Source organism: Schistocerca piceifrons, chromosome X, assembly GCF_021461385.2.
Source record: "Schistocerca piceifrons isolate TAMUIC-IGC-003096 chromosome X, iqSchPice1.1, whole genome shotgun sequence".
NCBI lineage: Eukaryota > Metazoa > Arthropoda > Insecta > Orthoptera > Acrididae > Schistocerca > Schistocerca piceifrons.
The window spans coordinates 449,074,220-449,086,862 of record NC_060149.1 but is presented as its reverse complement, the minus strand read 5'-3'; the positions used below and the strand labels follow the sequence as shown (position 1 = coordinate 449,086,862).

Genomic DNA, 12,643 nt, shown 5'->3' with positions numbered 1-12,643 from the left:
TGCCCATCTTTGACACGAGAAACAACGGCGACGCTTCGTGGCATGGAAGCAACGAGTCCTTGATAGGTCACTGGAGGGAGTTGGCACCACATCTGCACACACAAATCACCTAAACCCGTAAATTCCGGGGAGGGGTTCTATGAGCCCTGACGCAATGTTCAGTCATCCCAGATGCATTCGACCGGTTTCAGATGTGGCGAGTTTCTGGGCCAGCACATCAATTAGAACTCGCCACTATGTTCCTCTAACCACTCCGTAACACTCCTGGCCTTCTGTCATGGCACATTATCTTGCTGAAAAATGCCACTGTCGTCGGGAAACACGATTGTTATGAAAGGGTGTCCGTGGTCTGCAGCCCGTGTAAGATACTCCTTGACTGTCAAGGTGCCTTGCAAGAGCTCCACTGGATCCATGGGTGCCCACGAGAATGTTCCCCCGAGCATAATGGAACCGCCACCAGTTTGCCTCCGTCCCGCAGTACAGATGTCAAGGAGCTGTTGCACAGGTAGACGACAGATTCGCGCCCTCCCATCGACATGATGGAGAAGGTATCGGGATCTATCAGACTATGCAACGCTCTGTCCACGCGCCAAAGTTCAGTGTCGATGGTCACGTACCCATTTCAGTCGTAGTTGCTGATGTCGTGGTGTTAACATTGGCACATGCATGGGTCATTGGCTGCAGAGGCCCATCGTTAGGAGTTTTGGTTCCACTGTGTGTTCAGACACACTTGTACTCTGCCCAGCATTAAAGTATGATGTTACTTCCGTCACAGTTGTTGCCTTTCGTGTTTTACCAGTCTGCCCAGTGCCCAGCCAACGACTTCTGACATCTGGAACGAGGGGAGGCTACCCGACCCCACAACATCTGGACGTGGTTTCACCTTGGTTTCGCCATGTGTTGAAGACACTCACCTAGCAATCTTCGAACCCCGACAAGTCGTGCAGTTTCCGAAATGCCCGTACCGAGCATACAGGCCATCACAATCTTCCCTCGGTCAAACTCAGATAGATCGGGCGCCATCCCCATTCTGCACACGGGCAGGAACCTCACTGATACTACATGCGCCGTGCGTGCTCCTGACTATCAGTCTTTCCTCGCCAGGTGACGCTTCTATCGCCTGGACAGGTTTATATCGAAAGTGTGTCGTTGGTCATAGTGTTCTGGCTGACCAATGTAGTTTACCTGTGGTTAAGGAAGCCCAGCGTTTGGTGTCCAGCGATAACATCCACAGCAGTGGTGAGGCAGAGATGCCAGTGCGTATGGAGGCCACATTCGACGAGAGGATGCATCGTCACAGGCCGCGACGTCTCAGGCAACAACGGGCCAAGAGGCACGTGAAGGGTGCACTTTACAGCATACGAATGTACGGCCGGCTCCTGGCCACTCTTGCCTGTCTCGTCTGCTGAGCCCAAGTAGATCGACCAGACGCCTTCTTATCGGAAGCCGCGTCAACAGACTGTACGCATGTTCTGCAGAAAGACGACCCATTCTTAACCCTTTACGTATTCGCACAATGTCGATCCGCGTGCAGCTCCGTTAACAACACCCGATGGTTACACCTGCTGTCGAAAAATCTAATATGTTGCAGCAGTAATAAAGGACAATTAGAAGCAAGACCAAATGACTAATCATAACAAGTTTGGAGGCAGAGATACAAGAATTTTCGGCATTATGAGGAAACGACAGCTATTATACTTACTACAATTACAATATAATGCACTAGTATAATTCCAGTTTATTTTAATTTTACTGGTGGTTGCCTGTTTCACTTATGTAAGAACCTTCATCAGACCAGTTCCTGAAATATGTAACACAAATTAGTTCATAACAACAACAGCAGATTACACAATCATCAAGGATTCATAATGAAGTAACCATCGTAAATACACAAATCAGTTTTTCAAGTCCACATGAGGAACCAGTGCGCTGTGTTATAAGATCGACAGTCGGTGATTGATACCACTTGGTAATAACACATAGGCTCCGCGTACAGGTTCGTTGTGTGGACTTGCAAACTTATTTTACGCTTTTACTGGGGGCGAGGGAAGGGGGGGTGGTCTTATTACGTTTCCTTACTGGAAATAGCACGTCATTTTCTGTTTTGTGTTACATGTTTCAGAAATTGGTCTGCTGCGGAACCGAAACTGGTAATCACCAGGAAAAATAAAATTAATCCGATTTGGATTGATACTTCTTATTTACAGCTACAAGAGTTTGATCTCCTTTGTCAGCTGAGAAGACAAGACCATTCTGTCATTTACTACAGCCTCGATGTTACCATCCGCTGATTACTTCTAGCCGAACTTATTTCATCAAATACTAGCCACGTGGATGTTCTATACGGTAACCCGCACGTTTCTGGGTTGCTAGTTCAACACCTAGACTGATTGCTGGCTGAATACCTACATTGCCTTGGCTTCTGACCCGACTCAAACTTCTATTCCGTTGACTTTTAACCTGCAGACTACTATTGGTTACTCACGGTTTCTAATACCACTTTTGTATCGCACTGTATCTTCCAAAAACTAAGAAAAATTGCTACACTCTGGACAGGAATCAGTATATATAAAACTCTGCGATCCTTTGTAAAACCTTGCATGATCCAAATTAATTGCTCTGGCAACAATAGGTGTTTGGAACGTCATTGTAATACAAGAATACAACCTGGGAAATCCACGATGGCAGAGCACTATCTTAAATGACGAACATGCAATAAAATATCATTGCAAAAGTGGCCGTTGCAGCAATTAGTAACCGGGACTGTGTCTAACGGACTCTATTGAAAGTTTACCGAGTATCTTTCTGGTAGTGACAAAGAGTTTGCGTTAAATATCACTTTTTACCGGCATTTCAGTGCATTTTGGTGCTGTATGATGACACGGTACGGAATTTAGTGCATGTACTTTTTTCGACCACTCTGTCTCTGATGTGGCAACTCCAAACCTAAGTACTTCTAAAAATGATGTTCGCCTGATATTTTTCTTTCTGTCGCATTGTCTTCATATGTCACTGCCAATCATTCCTTTGTAGAAATGAGCCAATATCCACTTTAATACGATTTATTCTGCCGTTCTAACACAACTGACATTTCCGTGTCACTTCTCCTCGGTCTGCTACTATAGTACGTCTATGTCGCTACTTTCCTTGCTCTCCAACCCTTTAGCCTCGCAAAGATCTCTCCAGATTTACAGTGACAGTTTCAAGTTGTGATGTAACCTAACCTGTTTAGCAGTCAGTCCCACCTAAATACAGGTAACAACCGTAACCTAGGGTTATGCATTAGCATCTACATACATACTCTGCAAACCACCACACGGTGCACAGCGGAGACTGATTTCGGCTCCCTAACTTCCACTTCAAGACACTCAAACCTCCTACCCAAATTATTAAAACACTATAATACCTGGCCTAAGTACTGACCGCAAACTAACCTGGAAATTCTATTAACTTCCCAACAAAAAGCGTACAATAGGCTAAAAGGTACTCATAGGCCTGTCTTGAGGATTTCGTCCTTTCACCAACATTCCTATCAGCAGACGCGCAAGTCACCCAGTGTGGCGTTCAATGCCAGAAGTACTTGCCCTCGGCGGCCGAACTTCCTCGAATGGGGGACTCCCGGCCCACAATGCCGTACGCTCATTTCCATTTTTTCCGATCAGCAAAAGTCTTATCCGATCCATCTTCATTTCTTCAGCTTAGATTTTAATTGCACTCCATCAGACTTTCATCACTCATCTGATGTTCTTGAGCATCGGGCACTCTGTACCGCAGTCCGCGTCCGCCCGCCCTTATCCAAACGCATTCTACACCAGTTAATTAATTTCCAACCCTTCCTCAAATTTATAGAACACCAGCTTAAGTCCTATACGTCTTGCAAACAAAGAACAGCCATATGCTAGATGACATTCAAGTCACATATGGGAGAATTAAATAAATAATACACAAATAATTTCTATAGCATGATTTCAGCTGGATACAACACAGTGTTTAATCTAAGAATGGTGTGTAACTGGACAGCCGAAATTTGACGTTAGTTCAATTTCAAATCCGGCGGCAAACCTGGATAGAAAACAATGTTTGCCTTGCTACCTGACATGTAAGAGGCGTTCAAAATGTTTCCGTTTAAGGGCGTTGCTCCAGCGTATATGCGACCTGGCGCGACTCCGATGCAGATACATAAGCACTGACATGTAGGCAAGTGGTTAATGTGGCCTTCGAAAGCAAACTTTTTGATCGCCCCTTATACAGGGTGCCAATGGGCACTGATCTATGACAGTGAGGAAAATTAAAAATTTGTACCGAACTGAGATCCGAACCTGAGTCTCCAGCGTACTAGGCAGATGCGCTGACTACTACGCCATCAGAACACAGTGGGCCATCACCACACAGTGGGCAACACAAGGCGACAGACTATCCTAGCGCATCTCCTGTCAGCCCCCCCACCACTTCCCTCGTTCTCAGTTATTCTCGATGTAGTGCCACTTGCCTGTTATGTCCGGATGGCATAGTTGACAGTAAGTAGGAGACTTAGGTTCGAATCCTGGTCCGGCACAATTTTTTAACTTTTCCCATTCATTTAAATCAGTGCCCACTGGTAGCTAATATCTTTAATTCCTTTGTGTCTCAGTTTATTTGACTTGTAGTGCTTTACATGTGCCCTGAGCCATGTATGGATAAAAAGGTCGAGACTATTGTATCTAGAGGGTGTCACAGTGCCTTTGAAAAACGGTGAAGGAGACATATTGTATCAGTTTGATACTGAAGAAATCCTTGTCTCGAAACGAATGACTCGAGACTTAAGAATAGAAACGTGCTGTGGGATAGTAATGTCAATGGATGGAAAACCCTCAGTCCACACTCTATAATTTACAGAAGAAAGAGTGTCATTCACAGCGCTGTATGGGCAGTAATACGAGCACAGTACCTAACTCCCACCATTCACACAAAGTGCAAGCTTCAATTCCTGCTACTTCGGAATTCGGGTCGTTTTGAGTCAGTGGGTAAGGCAGTGTTCTATGGACGATGCTCAGTTTTCTCCGTCTGTTCTTTCCTCAGTTGCAGCCTGTTTCATGAGAGATGTAATACTCGGTATGTCCCTACGCTATAGCTGTGAAGAGCTGACGATATATATTTGTAGTGAACGTGTAGATGGGCATACTTAATTGTTGGTTAATAAGTCCGGGTCTGCTTCCTTCCCGCTTAACTTCACCAACTTCCACGATGTTGTAAACTATCCTACTTTACTTACGCTTATGTACGTGATTCCAACCTGATACGGGTCCATCTCATTTTGCTCTGCGTCAGTTATGCCCTGACGGGTGGATGGAAAAAGGAGGTCCAGTTTCGTACTCAGCTTGCTCACTTGCTCTGACCACTCATGACTTCTTCTCGTGTGGTTATTAGAAACGTCGTGTGTACGAGACAACTAACTAACTGGAAAGAACCTCCTGGCGAAAATTCCCGCTGCCTATGAAAGTGTTCGAACAACATTTGAATTGAAGACAGAACTTTCAGCGACTATGACATGCTTCATACAACCCAGGTGACATTTATTTGAAAAACTTTAGTTAATTAATCATGTTGGCCAGGATGTACAGATGAATAAAATTATTACAAAAATGAGACTACTTGGATTTTCATCGTAGTGAGCAGAACAATGGTAAATTTGAAATTTTCTAATTTTTGGTTATAAACTTCGACTCGGTCGTTTCCAGACCTGTGCTCCCTATCCTTATTCCAATTTGGTACATTTGCCTTTCTCCATCATCCCAAAACACACTATAGAGTTCTAAGCGTTAGTAGAAAAGGCAATCTCAAGATAAATTTCATGAACTGATCTAATTATTTGCAAGTAGGGAGTCATTTCCAGTACGAACTGCGCAGTCAGTTTTAATATCATAGTCACATATGGTTTGTTGTAATTATTCTCGACTTATACTTACAGGTCAAATAGATCATCTTTAAATTTTTAATAATAATGTGACGAGCAAACACCATAACGATGACATTTCAATATTTCTGGACTATTCGTATTTTTTTCAATATTTAAGTTTTAATGAAACAGAGCAAATTACATACTTAATATTATTTGTGGTAATTAACTTGCTAGTTTTGTTTTGTGCCAACACATGTAATTTTATTGTACAAAAATACCAGTCAAATGTGGTTTACTTGAAACATATTTCTTGCAGGTCACTCCAAGAACAGGGATATATGTACGAATTCTGAACTCTTCCCGTTAGTTGAAACCAGGACCTGCCCTTGCCGAAAGCAAGAGTTGCGGGTACTTGGAAACTGGTCGGAATGTATAATAGATACTGAAATAACATCAGTGAGAGCAAATGGAAGGCGTGTTAGTGGAGTCTGCGGATCGGGAACAAAATATCGTCGTGTGGGGTGTTTCAATACCACTGGACATCTTATAGAGCCAATGTGAGTTTTTAAAAGTTTCATGATGTTTACTTATTTCCAAGATGTAAACTATAACTTGGGTCTTTGTTTCGAATCTACAGTAATAAACTATATCATAAATATAAGCATTTATTTTTCAAAATTCGAGAAAATTGTTAGGTCATAACTGAAGTGCACAGAACCGTTATTTTTCATTAATTAATTTCTTAGAAATGTGAAACTACGAGATAAAGTAGTGGAGGAAACGTCGTTAGTCTTATACGCATTTCCATAAATATCAGCCAGAGGATTACTTTCGTATTAAAACTTATTTAGAATTTCTGATCTGTATCAGTTATCGCTAGCAAAACTGCAACTATACAAGTGGTTGTGCAGCTGCATGTAAGAAGAACCCTGTAAGAATACCATAGGTATGTCCAATATGCTGCGTCCTCAAAACTTTCTACCCAAAAGAAGAACGAATTTTGAAATGTCGTTTTCTCTCACAGGAGTGAGACAACCACCTTATTCACCGACTGCAGAAATGCAATATGCACACAAACGTCGTATAGTTTTTTTTCAAACATTAGTAATGTGTGTTTTGCGAAATGATCGAACAGCATTGTGCTTCCTTGTAAAAAGGAACTTGAATAGCTGCTATATAAACTCCAGAAAAATACTGGAAAATAAGCTTGAGAGTTCAGTTTCATTTTCGATTGATCATGCGTAACGAACTTCACGTGAATCTCAAGAACAGTTACGACCAGATGATATGCGAGGAAAGTTACATGCCCTTCGCTGATGGAGACCTCAACTATAATAATGTCATATATCCTTATGTGAGCAGTCTCGCGCTTAACATCCCGATGTCGAGCGCCTGATGTCCTGTTCATCATTATCATCGTCACACAAGAGCAGTAATACGTAAATACTGGACTCACAAATCCATGGTTTTATTACGCAAACGTTACGACTAATTTCTCATGGTGTATTGTTACATTATGTCTCTCGGTTCGTGCCAAACCACTTTAATCACCACAAATAAGTGCAACACCACGAAGAAGAAAACTGAATGTGCGTCGCAGGGAATAAATAAGACCCTCTCCGTCAGCGTGGTTCAGCTGCATAGTGGGAAACATTCGAGGAGAGCGTGTACAGCAACCTAGAACTGTCCACGAACACTGAAAGATGTCGCTAAATACTGTGTAGAGCAGCAATCAACACTCCGTCTGTTCTTATATTTTGTGTGACACTTCTAATATCAAAGCTAGCTCCTGAAAGCAAATGCAATAATAAAGTCATGTGTTCGTAAGTTTAAAATATGTAAAACATAAAGAGAAGAAAGACTCGGATTTAAAAGATGAAGTGTATGCGATCGTTAAATAAGAATGGCAAGGATAGTAAACAGTCAACGTGTACATAACTAAATGGCACAGCTGATGTAGATGCACTTGGGAAAACAATATGGATGCAACACCATAGAAAATCTTATGAAAACATCAGAAAATATCGACCACATGAAGCACTGACAACAACAGCTTGTTGGGAGAGTACCTGGTATTAGCATGGACTCATCAAATGGCATCTCACGTAAAACAAGTGGATCGAGGCCTAGGCGCTCGCCTAGGAAATTGTTATGTGTTTCCAGGTGATGCAAATTGATTTCTGTCACATAAACGAAAAATACGTATGTGTTTACTGCATTGTTGTACATATATAAGCAGAATTCCGAAGCAACGCATCATTCTCACTCATGTTTCCTAGAAGGTAGCTCTGACAAATTTCTTGAAAATCTTTGTAGCATCGTCCCTTCCAGTTTCCACCATCACCATCATCAAAACCAAGCTGTGATCGCGTCACCTCTTACGACCTAGCAAACGCAGAGGTGCTCAATTGTGATTAATGTCATTATGTGTACCCTAGTCACCCTCCCACGAGATACTGGAACCGTTGCGGTTCTATTCTGATACATGTCCATTCAGCAGCTACTCATATTCACATAGGTTGGCCGGAGTTAGATCCAAAGCGCGCGCATCTCACGTGATGGCATCGCAGATGTGATCCACAGACTTCGCATTAGCTAGCCTACGAGTCAACACAAGCACCCTCTATCCATCCTTGCAGTCACTGTAACATAATTCGGGAACGATAGTATGGTGCATTGTTTTGGCGAAAATATTAGTCGTCATCGAGGCACTGTAGGCGAACAAACGGATGCACATGAATCGACCATCGATACCTGTATCGCTCGTTGCCAAAACTGTGTCACACTATCAGGAGCTACATATCATTCCATACAAACATCCCCCCCCCCCCATAAGCGAATAACACCATCACCTGCCGAAACGACATCTCTGTTGACAAGCGACATGCATAACCTGCGACGTTTTCGTAGTACTCGTACGCGTACGAACATGTGCCACGACATATCAGTCTAAGTGACCTTTATTTGTGTTTTTAGCTTACAGTGGAGGTATTTCAGTGCTGATACTCATCACAGTGCACAGTGACATGCGGTGACCAGAGGTACACGTGTGGGCTGCTGACGTCTGTACCTCACAAATCCATGGTTTTATTACGCAAATGTTATGACTAATTTCTCTGCAAGAGAGACGCTCAGTAGCTCGGTACGGGCTTTTGTTGAAGTTTCGAGAACATACCTTCACCGAGGAGTCAAGCAGTATATTGCTCCCTCCTACGTATATCTCACGAAGAGACCATGAGGATAAAATCAGAGATTGGAGCCCATACAGAGGCGTACCGACAGTCTTTCTTTCCACGAACAATACGAGACTGGAATAGAAGGGAGAACCGATAGAGGTACTCAAGGTAACCTCTGCCACACACCGTCAGGTGGCTTGCGGAGTACGGATGTAGACGTAGATGTAGATTGCGATCAGATGGAGATCGACGGTGCTGCTGCTGTTCACCGGTTTATGTTGTCCAGCGCTGAAATGGCAAGGAATCTGCTACACTGGAAGCCCGTCCATACACGCTGTACAATCTTCATAGTCGACGACGATCTCTGATATCAACACGTTAATACCCACTGCGAATGATTCTCGTGGTGATGATTTTATACGCCAATGGAATAGCACACACATTGGACATTCATGATCAACTGCACTGGTACTGTGCCTCTTTCCCATCCTTAGCACAAATTTCTTGCTGACAGACGGTACAACGTCTGACGACTGTGAACCACCTCACGCGCTGATCTAGATCATTCGCTCTGGCGACAGCAATACTCTTTCTCCAACACAACAGCTATCTATGTTAGTTTTCCTCGTGAATGTATTACTTTAAAATCAATGTTTTTGTGTGCCGAGTCGTTCTTACAGCTTTGTAAACGTCGAGTATCATCAAAACTTGACATATATATCTGTGGACATTAAAATGAGGGATTTTCACCCTTCACTTTCATGATGGCTTGAAGCCTGCTGGGGGCACGTTCAGTGAGATGTGTGAATGTCTGTGGAGGAATAGCAGCTTGTTCTTTCTCAAAAGCTGAAACCAGAGAAAGTAATGATTTATTTATTTATCTATATATTCTTCATAATTACAGCCTATTATACGAGAAGCTAAAATAGGCCATACAAATCACATTTCCTTAGACAGTAATAAATTATGTATTAACTATTTTTGGATACTTAATTTGTAAAATACTACAAGTACTTCTACTACTACAAATCTACAATAAAACGCTTAACCCGTTACCCAACTAGTAATACTATTATAAGCACTACAGAATATGTTTTGTGCTTGTTCATTTATTTTGGTGCATTTAACTTGTAGATGCATGTTTCTGCTACTGGATTCGCCCTCACACTACCCAGATCAAGAGCTATTGTCTGCTGGATTGCTTGAGGAACAGGAAGCACGTCAGCGGTGTATCGTTCGTAGAAGGTAATTCCACCCATCACTGTTACGTCTTGATGTCCACAATTCCATGATCACTTGCACCAACGCAATGCAGCTTCTTGGGACACTATTTCATTCAGTGGTCGCCGACCTCAGTTATCTTTTCTCCATCTGCAGATTGTGTTGTCCAGCCTGGATGACAGCATGCTGACTTATGGTTAACTGATGCCTCGTGAAGCCTTCCACGGCCTTCGTGTATACTGAGGCTGCAGTATCGTCCTAGATGCGCCAGATCGACTCGCTCCTTAGTTCTGCTTTGGGATCCATCATCCTTGATACCTGACTTACGTTACCTGCCGAATCTTCATACACCACGCAGTCCCACAATGTGTGTTCTGTTATGCCCACACTGCCGCAGGTGCAGCTATCATCCGTCTGCTTCCTTATTTTGTATAGATACGTAGCGTACGAGACATACGTAATGTATCAGTCCACTTGACGGCTTAAGAAATCTACTTTTCAATCTCTCCCCGATGTTAAGGAGAAATTTGTATGTTCTCGTGCCTGTGCCTGAAGTGTCCCATTCATTTTGCCACAGTTGCAATACGCAATCTTTTATTGCTTTTTTAGAACTGGCCTCAGTTCCAGGCACACTTCGTACCTCCATTTGATGGCCTTTCTTTAACTAGTAAAAGGCTCCCATTTTCCTAATTTCCAAGTCTGGTGGGCATATTCCTAGAATTACTAACAATGCATCATTTGTGGTAGAGCAATAGGCGCCCGTTAATCTTAGTAGCACTCCTCGTTGAACTCTTCTAACTAATGAGGCTGGCTTCACTAGCTGCAATCTATGAACCCAAACGCTCGCACCATATCTTACGACTGATGCTGATATAGATTGCTGGAATACTCTGACAGTTTTCATGGGGAGCCGAAATTGCCTGCTTGCAATGGTTATAATTTTATTCATCACATTTTTACCTTTTCTGCCTGCTTTCTCTATATGATGTTGCGACATTCGTTTCCCTTTCAGCATAAGATACGTTGTTTTGTGAGGCGTTAATGACAGTTTGATACTTCTACACCAGCCGTCAAGTTCGTGGAGCGCCGCATTACATTTATGTTCTATAATTATTCTGGAGGCACTACTCACGGCGAACAGTACGTCATCTGCAAATGCTACCATCCACTTATGCCACAGTTGCATGTAACTTCTGAAGTGTGGGCTGCAGTATTAAATCCTAAAACTCTGGGCCGCACATTGATCTCTGCGGACAGACTTTTGTCTTCGTCACTTTCTTTCCTGGGTATGTTAAAGAAGCATGTTGCCCGTGGCAATAATCTCTCAGGCAATTGTACACCGCTTTTGGACACTCAAAATCCCTAAGGTGAACATAGAAATACGGCCACTATAGGTTATCGAAAGCTCCAGCAATAACAATCATCATCGTTGGAGAGTTCGTAGAATGAGTATCTGTTGGTAGCAAAATCGCCTTATTAATTGCGTCTGCAGTTGACTTGCCTGTTCTAACCTGTACTGGTGAACGTTCATCCCGTATTGCAGTCTATGGTCTTCTTATCTTCTGCATAATAGTTTTTTCAAATATCTTGCCGAGAAAATTCAAAAGATAAATTGGTCTGTAGAATTTGGGTATTATTGGATACTTATCTTGCCCTTTAATAATTATTCCCACTTCAGCTATTTTCCACGGTGCAGGGACCTTTCCTTTCGTAATACATTCGTTGTACAGTTCGTGCAAGTAACTATCTGATTGGTCACATAGTGCAGGGTTCCCATCTGTCATGGAGATTTATTTTTTAGTCTTAAAATTATTTGTTTAATTTCTTCTTGTGCGAGCCGCGTGGGGTAGCCGAGCGGTCTGAGGCGCCTTGCCAAAGTTCGCACGGCTTCCCCCGTCGGAGGTTCGAGTCCTCCCTCGGGCATGGGTGTGTGTGTTGTCCTTAGCGTAAGTTAGTTTAAGTTAGCTTAAGTAGTGTGTAAGCATAGTGACCGATGACCTCAGCAGTTTGGTCCCATAGGAACACCAACCAACCACTCTTCTTGTGAGAAAGAATACACAAGGTTATTGTTTCTATAGTCTTCTCATAACATTTTTCGTATCCTTTGCTTCCATCGTTCCATTTTTTCTTTTTTTTTTTTTTTTTTGCATAACTCTTGTTTACAACGTAGTTTAACGTACCTGTGTCTACGCAATCTTTGGACTCTTTCTTCTTGGGTCACGCTGCTCTGGTATAGATAGCTTTCTAGATCTTCTTGTTTCGCATCTTAATTTATGCATCACCTCGCTCCAGATGCAAGATACTCCTGTAGAACGACCTCTTCTGGCAGGTATCAATTACTCCATTGCTCTATGAATAGCCACTGTCA

General features: G+C 42.8%; 1 protein-coding gene across 1 annotated transcript in view; it reads left to right on the top strand.

Annotated features, from left to right (window-relative positions):
• Positions 1-12,643, top strand: part of LOC124721953 (thrombospondin type-1 domain-containing protein 7A-like) — a 1,225,854-nt gene that overhangs the window by 1,001,363 nt on the left and 211,848 nt on the right. Inside the window, exons 18-19 of the mRNA XM_047247119.1 lie at positions 6,195-6,435; positions 10,189-10,299. Of these exons, the coding sequence (XP_047103075.1) occupies positions 6,195-6,435; positions 10,189-10,299 (352 nt within the window). The remainder of the gene's footprint in view (positions 1-6,194; positions 6,436-10,188; positions 10,300-12,643) is intronic.